General features: G+C 40.0%; 1 protein-coding gene across 3 annotated transcripts; it reads left to right on the plus strand.

Annotated features, from left to right (window-relative positions):
* The first annotated feature begins 7,768 nt into the window (after nucleotides 1–7,768).
* Nucleotides 7,769–17,320, plus strand: LOC119661454 (endoplasmic reticulum lectin 1). 3 transcript variants are annotated; one of them, XM_038070808.1, is made up of 7 exons: nucleotides 7,769–8,055; nucleotides 8,341–8,458; nucleotides 8,518–8,640; nucleotides 8,696–9,144; nucleotides 15,824–15,874; nucleotides 15,988–16,203; nucleotides 16,646–17,320. In XM_038070808.1, exons 1-7 carry the CDS (start codon nucleotides 7,915–7,917, stop codon nucleotides 17,222–17,224), a joined length of 1,677 nt encoding a protein of 558 aa, XP_037926736.1. In that variant the 5' UTR covers nucleotides 7,769–7,914; the 3' UTR covers nucleotides 17,225–17,320. The 3 variants fall into 3 exon arrangements, with proteins under 3 accessions (XP_037926736.1, XP_037926738.1, XP_037926737.1); XM_038070809.1 differs by having other exon boundaries at nucleotides 7,770–8,055; nucleotides 8,699–9,144; XM_038070810.1 differs by lacking the exon at nucleotides 15,824–15,874.
* Nucleotides 17,321–18,793: the final 1,473 nt, after the last annotated feature.

The raw sequence follows: 18,793 nt of genomic DNA on the forward strand, positions 1-18,793 counted from the left end.
AATGATGTGAATATGATTAGTTGGGATTGAGCTCTTAAACAGCTCAGATATTCTCTTTTCACCTATGACACTCATACGAATATGCGGGAAATCTGATTCTGGGAGACACTTCCACTTAATTTGATTACATTCAATTGTCGCATAAAAGGCATTATGTTAGCGCAATAGTGTCGAGTATACACTTGTACTGACTTATGTTTGCTTTGAGTATTACTGCAATAGTTACCGCGAATGAAGACATATTTCTGGAGTAGATACATTTTGTGTACATACCACTCCTGTTTACACAAGCCTTGTGTTTACTTTAAAAGCATTTAGGAAATTATTGTTTCATTAAAATGAACATTGTCATTGTTATATGCCGAAAGTAATTATAAATAGAATTTACTACGAAGTTATCTTTCCGCGCACAGACTAAATTGATAACAATACAAGATAGCATCGAGGCTTTTCTATAAACTAAACTTTTATAGAAAGCTAAACAAATGGAATCCTGCAAATTTCATTTGAATTAATGGAGTAAATGTAAAAAATAAAAAAAAAAAAAAACTATGCCGTAGCCGGTCCTAAGCCCGGTTGTAAAGGAAGGAGGGATGCATAGCTTCAGTCTGAATGCCAGTACGGCACCGCACCATCTTAGGGGGTAGGTGAGGAAAGTGCAGGAACTTTGCAGTCTTGCAGATTACTCATTGAGGAAGCTAGGAAATCCATTTAATGAGAAGAAGGAGTAATTTGAGGTCCGGTACGGATAACCGGCGGGAGTCGTCTGACTTGGTGACTGGGTCGGGCTCTCGTAATGGACAGCACGGCGTCGAAACCGCTAGTCGTGGGGCGGTTCGACGTCTAGGCACCGCGACGACCAGGAGCATTGCTCTGCCTGCTCCAGCTGTTTCGCCACAATCTGTGGCGACCACTTCAGCAGGTTCGCATAGGCAGCGCATGAAGTGGACTAAAGAAATGAACCTCTTCATCATCTACTCCTACTACGACATAGCGGCGGGGGTGGGTAAAACATCTTTCCACCTCTTGTTGCATCATATTCGTCGAGCGTTTCCCGCAATTATCGCACGTGACTGCTGCGAGTCGCAGACCAGTACCGTTTTATAACTCGCAGCGACACAATCCCGGCCACAATCAGGGAGCGTGTTCGACTTGAGGTCACCGCGAGAGTCGATAGGGGCAGAGGCGGCGGCATCAACAATACCACGCCGCTCTACAGGCCACAGTTTCAGTACTCGCCGAAGCACTCTTCTCCACCGTCCAGCTCAGGTTTCCGCTGAGGTTCGGGACGAGTTCGAAAGAGCGCGTATATAATTCTCGGAAATAGATGCTTCGCATAGACCAGGTATTTCCAGGCTCTCTGCATCTGTAGCAACTCCGGGAATTCTATCTCAAATCAATGATGAGATTGCATCTCGACTGTATGCTGATATGTCGCTGCTGCAACTACAATCACTTGTGTATTGTGGTGCAGTTGCGGATGTCACATTGCACGGTTAGAAGATTCGTTCTCGTGTTGTTGGTTTGAGTGATCGAAGAAATCCACCATGGAAAATTCGTCTGGAATATCGGCGGGAACCACTAAACAGGACATTGCTAGACTGATTCCGATCAGCACTGGCAATGCCAGCAGACGGGTGGGAAATAAAGTGCAGAGGGTTTACAAAAACTTTGCCATCCCCAGTAAGACACCCGTAGTTGAAATTCTGGACAAGCAGAAACTTTCTGTCATATGCAGTCGGTTACGACGGTATGGCGAAAGTCACTCCAGACGTGTCCAAAATGCAATATACGCAAGGAACCAGCGGAACTTTTTCAGATCTCTCAACGAATCCCAACAGAGCGTCCAGACAGAACAGTTTTCGGTAACGGAAGCGAAAGAATACTGGGATAGACTTTGGGGGTTACCCGCCCAGCATGCTGAGTGGATCACCGCTCAAGCCATGCCAGTACGTCTGGCATAAATTTTGCGAATGTTACCGAAGAGGAAGTTCGACAAGCCATAAACAGCTCAAAGAACTGGAGGGCCCAGGTCTAGATCGGGTGCAGAATTTCTAGTATAAGAAATTTACCAACGTACACAGTCGGTTGACACAGAGCATAAATGAGGTCATGAGTTGGGCGGAGGAATTGCCATCTTTCCTCACTGCGGGGATTACCTACCTTTTCCCTAAGAAGGACATGGTGCAGGACCCGCAGACACAAGACCGATTACTTACTTACCAATCCCTTACAAATTCATTACGTTCATTATTAGTAGAAGGATCAATGCGCACCTCGAGACCAACAACATTCTGTCCAAGGAGCAGAAATGCTGCCGAGTTGGAACAAGGGATTGCAAAGAGCAACTCATTATCCACTCGGTAGTTGTAGGACAAGCAGCTAGAGGCTCCTCTTTTATCGATTATGCCAAGGCTTTCGATAGCATCTCACGTACCTGGCTAATCGATGTTCTACATCCGTATCGCATTGATCGGAAACTAATAAAGTTTTTGGCGACAGTCATGGAAGGGTGGCACACCACCTTATCAGTGCGTACATCTGAGGATGCTAATACCTCAGAGCCTCTCGACGGATTCTCCCATTGACCTCCCACGACCACTACCACCACCGCCCCTTTAGTTTTTAAGTAGGTGGGATCATCCGAGCAACTTAGTGCTAGTATTAGATAAAATCCGGCATTTGCCGAAATTGTGACAACTCGGGAAAACTAAAACTAAAGTGGGTAATGATAACAACTTACTTGGACATATGATGGGAAAGTGATAATTTCTTTAACGGACCCATTCTCAGAAACTACTTAACCGAAAAATCTGAAAAAAGTCAAGAGGCTGCCACTGTATGGTGCCTAGGCTCCGAAATACCCTCTATATCGATACCTGTTCAAATGTCAAAACTAAGACCAGCTTCGGAAATGACTAACCGAGATCTTTCATTTGATACCCCACGTGACTATATTTGGTGAAAAAAAAATTGACAATCCTCTTTTCCATGTACCTTCCCTTAAATTCGACGTAACAAGATGTAACTGTATGGGTGAGCGTTCGCAGCTCCCATCTTTCCACCAAATTTGGTGTCAATCGCTGCTACAGACTCCGAGAAAAATACGTTTGACGGACAGACAGACAGTAAACTGATTTTAATAAGGTTTTGTTTTACATAAAACCTCAAAATGGGCTGGGGGAATTAGATTCTTCATGAATGGAATTTTAATATTTCACTTGAAAGTCAATGATTCTCGTTAATTAAGATGTCAGCATCTTATTTGTATGGCTTAGGATGCTGTTAATTAGCACGAAATTGATAAGTTTGAACTTTGACACTAATAGTTGGATTTTCATGAAAGTTGGCATATGTATGCACGAGGCTATCCTCCATGTCGGTTCATTTAGTACACCTAGGATGAACTTAAGGGGAGTTTTTCAGTGAATTTCTAAAAGTTGGTAATATACCAACCAACTGACTTTAATATTTCACGCGAATGTCAATTATTCCCATTAATGATGGCGTCAGCATCTTATTTGCATGGCTTTGGAAGCAGTTAATTCGCGGGAAATTGAAGTTGAACTGCTATAACTTTGGCGTTAATGGTCAGATTTCCATGAAATTTAGAACGTATGTGCGAAATATTGTCTTCTGCTACAAAATTCCGAAGTTATAGGGTGAATTTAAGGGGTGATTTTCAGTAAACTTCTAAAAGTTGGTAATATACTATTAGTAAGTTTATTTTGAGCAGATATCGGAATGGGACATATTTTGAGGCCTAGATTTCACTTAAGCGGATCATCCTGATTTTTTTCCGGATTTTTGGGTTGGGTAGTTTCCGAAAATAAGTCCTCCACTTTAAGTGCATACATTTTGACTCCTCACTCGCGCACTTTGCAATTCACGACTAAACAAATATCAGTTGCGAGCCATTTCATTTGATACCCTTCCCCCCAAAGTAGATCTACTATAGGCAGTACCCACACTAAAATGACCCCACTTGCGAATGTGCTTACAGAAGCTTATCTGTACACATCAGAGACGCTAAACAAGGAAAAGTCATAATCTTCGTCAAATCGTATTGGAAAGAGAGAGATCGATGAGCTTTTGCTATTCTGGTACTACGCCGTGCTCACCCATATAGCAAAAGGTTGTTTCACGTATTCACTTATCCATAAGGAAAAACTTGCCGATTTCACCAATACATTGGCAAGTCCGGGCGGGATGTCATGTTCATGCTCAAGGGCAAAATAATTTGAAATCGTGCGTTCTCGCACTGATTTCCCCCCTTGAGGTGCAAGGGGGAGTGTGGTAACTGTCTAGTATCTAACTGTGCCCTACACGACTATATGCGGTGAAAAAAATTTTTGAATCCCCCCTTTCCATGTATGGGGAGCCCCTCTTTAAGGCGGAATCAATTTTTTTTGGCATCAATTGTATCTAGATATAGTGTAGTAGTATATGGGCAAAGTGATTTTTTTGATATTCGGAATCGTTCGGAAATTATAGTGTTAAACACGTAATAAGTGACATGCCAGATTTATGTCAATCGCCGTAATAAAATTCGTATTTATCGGTCTGAATGAAGTTCAAATGACTTCGTTAAGCGGACAAGAATTGAAACCAAGACTATAAATATGCTTCTTGAAGAAACCTGGATTAGGTATAGTAAATTAATGGTCAGTTAAGGTTTTATGGCTAAAAATCGCATTCTACTTTTGAAGTGCGTTTTTCTCGAAACTGCATGTCGAAAATCGGCTGTCACCATAGCCCAAAATCTATTCAACGAAATTCTTTGAAATTTTCACGACTTATTCAGAACATATTTCTACGGTCCACGAACTAGGATAATTGCGATTCATTCAGCAGTTTTTTTTTCGTTCGGATCGGTTTAGTCGTTTTGGAGAAAAGTGCGTGTGACAGACAGACAGACAGTGAATTGATTTTAATGTTTTGTATTGCGTAAAACCTTAAAAAGAAGAGATGAGTGGAATTTATAAGGTCAGCTGCCCAGAATGTGTAAAAGTATATATTGTTCAGACTAAAAGGCTAGTGACCACAAGATTCGAAGAACACATAAGAGAGTACACCAACAGAAAAAGCGTTGACCCTCGAAACCACATTATATCTATCCAACTTTTCGTAAGAACAATAAGAGCGAGAGTATTAAATAAAGGTTATTATTATTATTTTTTTTATACAATCATTTTAATTTCATACACTAAAACAAATTAAAACAAGAAATAAGTACCAGGTTGAAAATTTATAATTGTTAATCTATTATGCTAGTATCAATAATCATGGTCAGTAATATATTACGTCTCTCTCCGTCAACTTCCCAATAAAGTGTTCATTGCCGGAAATGAGGTACAAAGCCAATCGAAGACTGAATGCAGGTCAGTTATGCTTTTACTAAATTTATACCCAATATGCAGAATATAAATGGATGACAATTTAAGATAGATAGTTTGCAGCTTATAGAATTATTATACCATTAATTATTTAATTAATTTAGTATGCACTTCATTTCGTTCAAAATTCCAAACGGTCCAAGTTACTACCAATTTGACACCAGATTGGCGCCAAACATTTTGACGACACCTACTCATCTGGTAATATCATACAATTCGCTCGATGAGCTTTTGCTATTCCGGCACTAATGCTTTGATCACAGTAGATCTACTATAGGCAGTACCCTTACAAAAATGACCCCACTTGCAAATGTGCTTGCAGGAGCTTATCTGTACACATCAGAGACGCTAAACAAGGAAAAGGCATAATCTTCGTCAAATCGTATTGGTAAGAGAGAGATCGGTAAGCTTCTGCTATTCGAATACTACGGCGTGGTCACCCATATAGCAAAAAGTTGTTTCACGTATTCACTTATACATAAGCAAAAACTTGCCAATCTCACCAATCCATTGGCAAGTCCGGGCGGTATGTCAAACACAGCTGATCGGGTTTTTGGTACATCTCGCTCATGCACAAGGGCAAAACAATTTGAAATCGTGTGTACTCGCACTGATTTCCCCCCTTGAGGGGCAAGGGGGAGTGAGGTAGCTGTCTAGTATCTAACTGTGGCTTTGATCACCCATCTGGCCAAAAAAACGTGCCAATCTCACCAATCCATTGGCAAGTTCGGGCGATGTATCAAACATAGCTGATCCGATTTTCGTTAGATCTCGCTCACGCTCAAGGGCAGAACAATTTGAATCTGGCCAAAAAAACGTGCCAATCTCACCAATCCATTGGCAAGTTCGGGTGGTGTATCAAACATAGCTGATCCGATTTTCGTTAGATCTCGCTCATGCTCAAGGGCAAAACAATTTGAATTCGGGTGTATTCACACTGATTTCCCTTTTTTGAGGGGCAAGGGGGAGTGTGGTAGCTGTATAGTACCTACCTGGGCTCGAAACATCAAGTCAATGGTAGGAAAGCATATGGTGGTAGAGGGACATACCGTAACCACAGTAAATCTAGCAGGCAGTACCCGCACTCAATGGACCGGACTTGCGAATGGATTAGGAATGCTTATCCGTACATTTTAGTATCTACATGGGGTTTAGTGCCTATGATGTGTATGGATAATCTTCCCCAATATAGTCGTAAATTCTGTCCATTGAGTATGGGTACTATTTATTAGGTGTACTATGACCGTAACGATGGACAACGTGCATCATATAAAGTGGGTGCGCAAAAAACACCTGGATGCAGCGGAAAGGATATGTATCATCAAAGAAGGGAGGCAGGTAACCTTAAATCACGATGATGGAAACTGCGCAACGACCTTGGTAAAAGAGGTATGCAGAAGGTAATAAGAAATAGGGAAAAAATGGGAAGTATGGGAAAAAACAAATTACAGAATAATTAGTAGAGTGAAAAGTTGCCGTATAAATAGGGGTAGTTTAAGACAGGTTAATTAATTAGGTACTAGCATTGATGAAGGAGGAATGTGGTCTCCGAAACAATTGTATGTGAAAGGAAAATTAAAATATTTACAGTATAAGAAACAATGCCTAGTTCTTTTCTTAATTTATATATCTTTCATCTCAGATGGAACGCCGGGATCAGATTAGGCATTTTTACTCTTTCAATGATATTATCGCATCTTTCTAGTATTCATTATACCCGTCTTGGCAACGGGTCCTTTCTAAGTTCGTAAAATTTGAATTTCTGATATACTTCATACTTCAAAAATAACGGTCTTGTCCATCCATGGTACTAATATACTATACCTCCTTCGAACGGCAGCATGACCTACGTACATACATACAATCATATTTGCATGAAGTTGCAGCGGTCATCGAACAATCCATCTTATCGTTACGATTATCAAAATAGCACTTTCCCGTCGCACTAGCAAGTTTTTATAAGAAACGTTCTTAGCATTTGTACGTTGCATTACAGTCATATATAAAGTCACTTTTATGGAACAACTTCTGCACAGTGAGGAAGTATCATGGGAGCAAGATGCATCGAAGGTATTGGAAGTCAAATCAGGATAATAATCAGTAGTCCTACGGTGTACCGTTACAATCTTGAATGAAATGCTCTAACACGCTTCTAGCTCTAGAACCAATTGAATCCTTACCAATAATTATTATCGTGGAAATATTATGTTCATCTGTTTGACTCCCAACCAGAAGCCTGTCTTCCATTTATCAATAATATTAATTTCACGCGACCTCATACGTGTTAATGAAGATTTCAGATGCCGACCCAAAGCCATCTACCGGCAAATTCTCTAAAGCTACATATGATTTTGACAGTCCGACTGTCACTGCTTTTGCAGAAAATCTATTTGACAAATCAGCAATTGAGCATAACAAACTTTTCGGTCGGCTGTCGAACCAATCGCTCGGCACCAGCTCATAGCATCCCAAATCGTAAAATAGAAAATGTTTATAAGAAGATTGTAGGCCAGCAATAATGGAGTTTGTGCTAAAATCAATTATTTATATTGGCTTGGTAGCCATAAGCCAAAGCCACGATTTAAAGGATTTCGAAAGTTCTGTTTTGTATAATATCGAGTGGCCTGGTCCGTCTCTAGGGAAGACTTTTGAGGAATTTGTAAGTAGTTGCAGTTTATTTGCAATGTTTATGCCCTGTTAAGAAAATGTGCAATTGGGTACGATGAGGCTTGAGTTTCATAAAACGGAATGTCCTTACGAAGCCTAATTTCACGCTTGAACACATGTGTTTAATATATATACATTACTTACGATATCTTTTATTCAATTTCAAACTACATGGATAATATTGGGAAAGGGGAAAGTGTAGATAACCCTTCCTATTGTTTTAATCAAAAATTTCAGAATCTTTTTAACCGAGAACCCTATTTCCATTTTTGAACAGGAGAAAGATGGCTACGAGTCCATGGTTATTACGACTGAGGATATGGAAACATACAAGTGCATGATTCCACCACCTCCTGCTGAAAAAACTCAAAAGGAGTCTGATACTACCAATTTGTGTAAATAGACCTCAAACACAACACAACAAATTAACCCATTAATCTTTTCAACCTTCCAGCACCGCTGAACGTTCTGAGTCCCATTTTTTCATCGAAAATTTGTTCCTATCGCTTCGAAAACTACTGGTCATATGAGCTGTGCCATGGCCATCACATCAAACAATATCATGAGGAACGCGATGGTAAACAAATTCTAACTATGTAAATGCAACCCTCGAATCATACTCATTTTCTCAGTAGGCAAAAACGTTAAAATACAAGAGTACTATTTGGGTTCGTGGAACGATGCCAAAATGAAGGAATTAGAGGAGCAACTGAGTAAGGATATGGATAGTGGAAAAGCATTCAAAACCACAAAAATCGACAACATCAAGTATCCTTACTTCGAAATCGAAATGAGCGATGGAACCAGTTGTGATTTAATCAACCAGCCCCGAGTGACACGCGTTCGGTATATTTGCTATCCGCATGGCAAAAATGAAATTTTCTCGTTGAAGGAAACATCTACTTGCAACTACGAAATGATCGTCCTTACATCAGCTCTCTGCATGCTGCCGGCCTTCCTGCCTGAAACATCAGTGGAAAGTGAAATTAGTTGTATTCCAGTAGACGACACACCGGAGAAGCCATTGAGTTGGCTCGTCAATAAAGTGGAAGATATTCAATTGCGCTATAAACCAGTTCCGGTAATGTATGAAGTGCATGTTGTTGACTTGGATTAACACAATCCACGCTAGCCTGTTAATAGTAAACATTTGTTGATAGTAGTTGATATTATGTAGTTGCATGAAATGCTTTGGTTTTGACACGCTTACATTGAATTAAATTTTTATAGAACATTTCTTTTTCGTTTATTATTTTTTTTAATTTGAACTTGACTTTCAACCACCTATCCAACCTTACTGACATCAAGTTCAACTCTTTTCTAACCGTGCATACAACGCAGCTAACTTTTCCTTAGCACATTTCATTATTTCTTCGATTTTTGAACTTTTCTGCACCACATATTTTTAACTTGGCAAACTGTTTATTATATCATATCATTATCAATTTGAATTCAGTTGAATTTTTAATCTAGTCGTAATCAAAAAAATACCGAAAAATTGGATGTTAAGATTTGCTGAGGTATACTTTCTGTAGCCTACATAACGAAAAAGTCAATGAACGACACCACGTTATTTAGTTGTAGCTAAAAGCCGGTTCAGTGGCTGTGATGGGGAAGTCACTTAGTAGGTATGGGTGAAGATGAGCCAGTCTCGAAACTAGGACGAGAAATTTCTATAGTAGAAAAAGAACAGGTGGCAAAGGTTGTGTCAGATGAAGCGATGGCGTAGGACAGAACGAATAGCTAGGGATATCGAATAGGTGTAGTGTTTCCAAAATTGGTCTACACCGTAATGTATTCCTACACGCCTTCCTCCCGGAACCTCCATATCAAATAAGTTGTTTCGTGCAGAGCTATCAGACACCGATGAATTCGGACGGACCAAAGAGGATCTGCGGGGTTATTGCGGGAGTATTCCCGGATACGCACAGTATAGCTGAGTCGTACGATCTTCCGGGATTCATCATTGTGTTCTAAGCGAAGTTGCTGATAGTACTAGAGGCCTGTCGATGGGTAGGGCATGATTCGTGCTCCAAGCGTAACATAGTCGTTTTGACCGATAGCCAAGCGGCCATTAAGGGAAGGTTCTTTCAAATTTTTTCGGAAAAATCGACTTTTGTTTTTTACAAAAAGTGAAAGCTAAATATGTTTAGAAAATGTGTACAAAAGGATATTCGGATACGTAACATATTTAGCGAGTTGGAGCATCTCAAATGCACCTATCTCAAGCCCGGAGCATTGATGCTCAAGTTCGCCGCGCGGTCCCAGATGGCTTTCTGTGGGCATGGGAAGATTTTGAATCGGTTTTATTTCATATTTGTAGTTTTGTTTAGATTAAATCTGAGACCGTGTTGCATGAGGCGATCATTCCTTGACCAAAAATGGAATGATCGCCTCATGCCACACGGTCTCAGATTGAATCTGAACAAAACTGAATTTTTGACGACCGATCCCCATGAAACAGGCACAATCACTGTCAGCGACAGTCATCTGCCCAGAACTGAGCGATTTAAATACCTCGGGTTAACACTATCAACCAATGGAGAACTGCGTTATGAAATTGCTTCACGCATTAACGCAACCTGGATGAAGTGGCGTTCCACAACTGGTGTTCTTTGTGATCAACGTATCAACGAACATCTCAAATCTAAAATTTACCGCAATGTTGTCCGTCCTGTCGCTCTCTATGGTTCTGAATGTTGGCCAACTATAAAAGACAATGAACGGCGTCTTGCGGTAATGGAGACGAAGTTGTTACGTTGGACTAGTGGCGTGACACGTTTTGATCCCATCCGAAATGAGGATATCCGCGATCGTTATGAGATTGCACTGATCGTGGAAAAGTTGCGAGAGAGGCGCCTTCGATAGTATGGTCAAGCAATTCGTGCTAACGAGAATTGACTTGCCAAGATTGGTCTGAACATCGAACTCGATGGTAAACGACCAAAAGGCAGGCCTGAACAATGGTGGTTTGATATGCTGGATGGGTATTTAAAAGCCTTGAGATTGCACCGACATCAGGCATTCGATAGAGCCAAATGGCAAAACCGATTACGACGAGCCGACCCCGCTTGTGAACGAGACAAAGGCTGAAGAAAAAGAAGAAAATTTGTACGTGTTGGAATGCACTGTAGGTGGCAACACAAGTCAGGAAGTCGCCTATCGCTTTTATATAAAATATCCGACTAAGATCCGCCGCCTAAGCCGTTCGGCGATCGCGGAAATCTATAAGTTGAAATTTGCAGGCCCGCCATGTTGGGTTTGTCACCTTTGATTTTAACGAACTAATGATAAATTTGCATTCGACGACCACGAAAACCTTCAGATAAACATGTTGGTCCAAATTGGTAGATAGACGAGGTTCCAAAAACACATAAAGGAAGTAGACAAGGGGGAAAGACAAGGAATCAATACGGTGCGATCATCGGTAGCTGTGCACATAATCAAGGAGGGCCATTCTGTGACGAGGCCAAATTTGGAGCTAGTACGGCAAGTGAATAAGTGGCACACCTTGGCCGCATGGGAGAGCTCTTAAATATTGCTAAAGGATGATGGGAACTGTAAATCGAGACTAATTAAAGAACATGCCAACAAATATAGGGACCGCACCACCCACTAATTACTGATAATTGGCGGTCATTGACACAAAAATCATCTCCATGTATGTGGCCCTTTTTACCATTCACAATTTGTACCCACATATGTATCTTTGGCTTTTAACTTTTCTTATTTAAAAACAAAAGAAAACTTCCCAATGATTTAGTAAAGTACTGAGGAAGAGAGTAAGCTCTCGAAATATGTATTTACAAATTATAAAAATATATTTTAGTAGTTTTATTTTACTTCATATAGACATCTTGGTCCAAATTGGTAGACACACTTTTTGGATCCGTCATCCTAAATTTTGTTAATTTGACTTCAAATTGGTAATCAGCGACCCCAAGCCCCTATAGGAATTAATACTAGTCACGATAGCATGACACGACATGACACGATGACAAAACAAGAAAGTTACCACAAGGCGAACTTTTTTAAAAACTTTAAACGCATGAAAGATTGCCTTGGAAGATATTTTTCCGTTTTATTGGCTAAAAGCATCTAATTTAACCAAATACGTATTTCGGGGACCAACTGTCCCCTTCTTCAGTGTTATTATCTTCTGAAAAAATTTTTTTCACCATTTGGGTTTTTTATGACTGTTCTTGTGATTATTATATCTTAATTAGGCATCTATTCTTCTCCTAATCCTTCCTAAAAGTTCCACCAAGGTGGAAAAATTGTTGCCCATGCCCGTGTTTACCCTTTTTTCGAGGGGAATTTTCCAGATATGGAGACTCTCGTAGGAGTCTATTCTCCTAACATTGTTCACCTCTTTCAAGAGATCTTGTAAATGCCGCTTTATTCCGTACACTCTTTTTTTGTCCTTGACTGATTGTAACCGGAACGTAAGTAGGTATCGTCTGCTGGTAGAGGTGACCCGGAATCCACGTTTATGTAAGTTAATGTTATCCATTGCCAAGGCTCTGTGTTTTCTCCCTGGAAGAATATTGAAAGTTACTCTCTTGAAGCCTGGCGTAGTTTCTTTTTGATCCGATTTTCGATGAGGTTCCCGTTGTATCCGTTTTTATTGCCTGTTTCCAGGATATAATTCATTTCTTTATTTCTTCTCTCCTTGTTGAGCGGTGTTGTGACCATCCTGTGGATCATAGAGTTGTATGCCGCCATCTTATGGTGGAAATCGTGATTTGAAGTGTATGTAATGGTTCGTTGTGTCTGAGTCGGTTTACTGAGGATGTCGAATTCAAAAAACCCTCTTTCCCGGATTATTTTCAAGTCTAGGAACGGTGCCTCCCCTTCCTTTTCGATCTCCTCTATGCCCGGTTGAGTTTCTCGAGGATTGTTCCCCCTTCTCCCCTTTTGATAATTGCTAATACGTCATCCACGCATCTGATCCAGAATCTCGGGAGTGTCCCAGGTTCTTCCAGTTCATCTTTCAAGTTCTCCATAAATACGTCGCATAGCAGCGGTGAGAGGGGGTTGCCCATTGCTGCTCCGGAGGTTGTTTTATAAAATTTATTCCTAAATGTGAAATAGGATTCGCTTATGCACGGGAAGGCCAGTTTCTTATACAATTTAGCCTTCTTTCTCCATTCGGATGAGTTTTCGTATGTCGTGATCCATTCCTCGAACAAATGTATAGCTTCCTTCATCGGAACAGCTCTTTTACGTCGAAGGATACTAATATTTCATTACTTTCTATCCCCCCGGCCTCGTTGAGTCTGGCAATGACTTCTCTGTTATTTCCTCTTCCTCTTTTTTTTTGACTTCTTCCAAGACCCACTTCGCTCGACCTCGTTGCCTTCTTTATGTATTTTGGGGAGGCATTTGAATCTGGGCAGAAATGGATTAGGCATTCTCATTCTCTGCTTCCTTAATAATGGGCTTGCATTCGGCCAGCGCCTTTTCCACTTTTTTAACGGAGTTTGGTAGAGGGTCCTTCTTGACGACGTGAAACTTACCTTCTTCTAATTTTTGGCGTTCTAAATCGTCGTATGCTCATTTGTCCATGATAACCACTGCGTTTCCTATGTCTGTCAGTAAGTAGAAAACTGTTTTTTCTTTTAATTTTTTAATGGTTTTGTGATGGTTGGACGATGCTCTTTTCTTTGTGGCCATTCGCTTGGTGGGGGTCAGTAGTCGCCTAATTTCTTCCGGGGTGCCGGCTTTTTCTTCTTGTGATGTTCATTTGATTCCTGCCTCGATGTCAATTATGATGTCGTTTTTGGGGAAAGTGGGGTCTCTTAACGAAACAGGATGTTTTCTGCAAAAAAGTAACCATTCCCAGCTGGGGAATTTTGCGAGGTTCCAACTAACGATTATGTACTTCCGAGAAAATTAGAAAACTTGGCCCTTGCTGTCCGTTATTGAGAAGTAAAAATACGTGGCATAATGAATATTTCTGATGATTTTTGGTGTCCGCATCCATTATTCCGAGATTCCGCTTTGTCCCGTTCAGAAACGACGTCAACTTCTTTTTTATAGGTTTCGCCATTTTGTTCAATCAAAAGCCTGATTTGGATCAGTGCATGAAGCCACGGTTGTTTCGGCCGGCCCCATCCACTTCAATGTTCAGGCCAGTCTTGGCAAGTTAGTTCTCATCCGCACGAATTATATATCCATCGAAGATGCCTTTCTCGTAATTTTTCCACGATCCATGCAACCCCATCATCATATCTTCGTCTCCATTACCGCGAGGTGCGGCCAGCAGTCAGAAGCATAGAGATAGGCGATAGATCGAACGACACTGCGGTAAATTTTGAATTTGACACGTTCGTTGGTGCGTCGATTCCAAAGGACACCAGTTGTGGAACGCCACTTTATCCAAGTTGCACTGTTTGCAACAATTTCATGACGAAGTTCACCATCAGTTGATAGCATTGATCCGAAATATAATATTTAGAACACTCAGGTTTGGGCGAACCACTGCCACTATCAGTGATAGTGCTTGTCTCATTAGGATCGGTGGTCAGAAGATAGGCATATGAAAACTCCTATTGCCAGGTAGTCAATCAGGTCGATTATCGACCCAGTAATATATTCCAGCCCGGCCTAATTTTGAAAGTGCTACTCCGCTCATAGATACTAGCGGACAAAATAGCGAGGGAGTTATCAATTTTTCACGCAAACTTGGAAAGCTTGCTTCAAAGCAAGCGGCATAATTTTATAATCCAAATGCAAATATTTATAGGATTCGTAGGGCAGAAAGCTTGCTTTTTGTCGCATGGAAAAGTTTTCTCATGCGAATGTGCCAAAAGAAATCGAAACAACCCTCTTACTTATTTACTACTTTGCCTAGCCAGTATTAAAGCCTAGAAGATCGTTTGTTTCTTGCGTCGATAACATGTCCCCAAGTAACTGACTGATGATATGAATATAATTTGTCCCCACTTACTCATCATAAGCCATAATAAATGATTCGAAGTTTAACGTTAACAATATCCCAACCATTTATAGTTCATCTTTGATCTGTGTACATTATTGTAAGTTCACTTTTCATTGAAAGGAAGTAAGAACATAAAACACAACGCTACTATGGGCGGATTAAATACCCCTGCCAAAATTTGGTCCGGCTGCTTAGAATAAGTTATGAAATGATGTGCAATACCGCAACTTAATAGGTAATTCTATGCCTGTCCGCACTGATTAGGCGGAGGAAATCCCTACTTTATTTTTTTTAAACCAAGAGCTGAGTTGATTTAATTAGAGCAGAAACCAAGTATATTTTGCGTTTAATAAAAAGGGGCTTGTTTAAGAGGCAGCCTTGTCGCTTTCATTATACATCTGCTAAAATAATAAGTAAAGGACCGAAAGAGGTAAGCACAGAATTATAAATTGTGAGAGATCAACAGAAGACAAAATAAAGAAAAAGAAACTGCCAATCAAATTATATTCCCTTGATTCTTAATATTTTGAATCTCGCAACTTTTCCTTTTCAATCACTGGCAGAACAGACCTCAATTGAATTTAGTAAAACATCTGGAATTGATCCATAGAAATCACAACCAAAAATGGAGAAAGACCTTTCTAGCTTTCCTTGAAAATATATATAAAATTCTAAATTATACCATTTTACAGCTGCACCTTTAGTTATAAGTCCCTTCTAATTCTACTGTCCACTATGACTAGTGCATACAGCCTGATTTATAAACTTTATGATTTATTTATTTCCGTTTTCATGTTTATAATTTTACACTTATTAGGATGCTGTGAAGGCTAAGGACAGTATTGCTGTCATTAAAGTAGACACAAAGGTTTGTTTTATGTCTGAATTACATTTACACTACAAAGAAACAGAAATATTCCACTAGAGCATTTCTGTTTGCATTTGAATAGAATTTCATTGTAATTCTATATATTAATACAGGATGGGACTTTCCGAGTGGACATCATCAGCCCAAAACAAGATGAGAAGCTGTTAAATCCTGAGGCGAAAGAGGGCGACGATGAAATAACACCTGCATCTGATTTAAAAAGTAACGATGGATCTGCAAAACTACCAACTGCATTGCCAAAAATTCGACCCCCACGTGACATGAATCCAATACTTGAATTTTTAAAAGGAGAGAATTGTTTAACTGGAGTAAGTAGAATAGTTTCTTGACTTTGCGCTAATTAGTGGCTACTATTTTTTACTGACGGTGTGTTCACCGAGTTGGTTGAGTGTCCTCTTTTCCGTCTCGTTGTCTTCGTGTTGTCCTGCTGTAGACTTAGCACTTGGTTAGCATCAAATGTGGTGAAGGACAGTTTCACTGAAAATCGAGCAAGACAAAAAAAGATTTTCTGTGGATTTCCTATACTCCACAAAGGGGTGTATGGAACACATATATTTTCCATTGCGATTATTTTATAATTCATATTTATGATCAGTTGGTCTATTCTCTTATCAAATATGAGTGGGAGTTAATGGCAGCTATTTCACATTATAATCAAATAGCGTATTCAAACTTAACCCATGCTTTAGAAATAAGTTATTTAACTTCGTTGGTGGTACCATAAGTATTAATTCTATCTTATAAATCTAGGGTTCTGGCTGGTGGCAATATGAATTCTGCTACGGAAAATACATTCGCCAATTCCACGATAAAACTGAAGATAAAAAATCTCAAATCTTAGGTTACTTCGAGGAAAAGGCACATCGTCAATGGTTGAAAGAAAATCCTCAAAAACGTCCACTACCGAAAAACATTCGCACCCACGTTACCCACTTTTATCACGATGGAACTATCTGTGACAAAACTGGAGAAAAACGACAAACGGAAGTGAAACTGAAGTGTGGTGGTATAAATTCATTGAGTCCATCAGCAGTTTCAATGTTTTTACTTGAACCGGAAATTTGCAAATATGTGCTAACCATTGAATCAAAGTTAATTTGCGATATCCTCAAAGCAGTAGACGATGATGGCATGGTTCCTGATATGAATATGTTGGCTGAGCTCGCAAAGGAGGAGGTGGACAGTAGTAGTTCAAGTGATGGTACGATAATAAATGGGGATCGCAAGTCTGGAACAGAGTCTAGAAATCGAGTTGAATCAAAGGGCGATGGAGTGTATGCTGGAAATATAATAGTAGAGGATATTGAAGTCAGATACGAGAATGACTAGAATAAAAACTAATTGTATTTAATATTAGATTGTAATTGTATTTTACTTTAAATTTTTTGTTATCTTAAATTCCAATAAAAAATATTAGTTTATATATATGAATTGTTTTACGTGAGAAACACCGACGATGGAAAAGTCTTAACTGTGGGCCAAAAGAATTCTGGTATAACATTATTGACAATAATTAGCCGAAACTGAGCCTTCGTGTGAAAATGATAGTCAAAGACGCCGCAATTTTAATACAAAATAGTTTGAGCTTGGTGCCGACGATAGTAGATACTTCGCAGTTTAGATAGACATTTCTTCTTATGACTCTCTCTAAAGCCAGGACATTTCGCTGACATACTTAAGAGGTAAGCAGCCAAGTGGCTGTAGCCGCTATTAAACCACTCAAATCCAACTAGGCGAACTCTAAACTGGTATGCAAATGCCTTCACAGACAATACGTTCGCTCAATAAGGTTTGAATAATCTGGGTTCACGGCCACATCGGATTGGAAGGCAGTGAGACAACGAATAAGCTAGTCAGAAAAATAACATCAATGCCACTGCACGGAGCATGGCCCTTCTAAGGAATCGGGAATGGGTTCAAGACTGGAACCGCTGAGGGTGTACTAGGCGAACCTACCAGGAATGGAACAGTCCAGTCTAATGAGGAGATACGAAGCTAAGCGCAGGAAGGATTGTTTAAACATCACCAAGAAGATCGTCTGGATGTAAGAATACTCCTAGTCATTGCAGGCTAAATTATCACTTGGGAAAGCTAGGGATATCTACGGGCAGCGTCTGCAGATTAAAACGAAATCTCCATACATATTCTGCAACAGTGTTCGGCACTCGTACAAACTAGGTTGACGCACCTGGGAGAATATTTCATATCAGATGCCAGGCTGAATTATATATTATCCATCTTTAAACAAGAATGCTTCTTTTGTAATTAAGGTGTCTTTACCTGACATAGCTAACATTCATTCGAAGTATAGGTGGTATATTCCTTTCTAGTTTTGAGCCTCTCAGTATTGCAAAGTGCTGTTAAATCGCATCATTTACTGGCTGGTATTTTAGCATCTAGTTTTTCTTAACTTCTTTCTAAATTGACAGACTTCGTTGTAAATAATAACACGGAAGGGTACCAACAAAACTTGCTCGATATGGAAAATGATAAACCTTTGAAAATATGTTGAATAAACCAATTTACTTTCGTATGGAAAAGAGAAAACTGAATTTAGAAAGTTATTAGACTAAGGACCGAAACTTCGTTAGCACATGAAAGAGAGTAAAAGCAGTAATGAAAATCACCAACGGGGCAAAAACCGGTATCCGGTCTAGAAATGCCTTAGTAATAAACTTAGATATACCAGCTTTGTACCGAGGTCCACCAATGCGATATTCCTAAAAGGCTGTCTGACGCCCTGGCCTACGCTATCGCTACATCTGAGGCAGGGTCTGCCATGACTTCCTTTTCTACTATAGATATTGCCCTTATAGACTTTCCAAGCAGGATCATCCTCACCCATATGGATTAGGTGACTCGTCTACCACAACCTGTTGAGCAGGATTTTATCGACAA

The sequence above is a fragment of the Hermetia illucens genome, chromosome 1 (genome assembly GCF_905115235.1).
Source record: "Hermetia illucens chromosome 1, iHerIll2.2.curated.20191125, whole genome shotgun sequence".
NCBI classification, from domain to species: domain Eukaryota; kingdom Metazoa; phylum Arthropoda; class Insecta; order Diptera; family Stratiomyidae; genus Hermetia; species Hermetia illucens.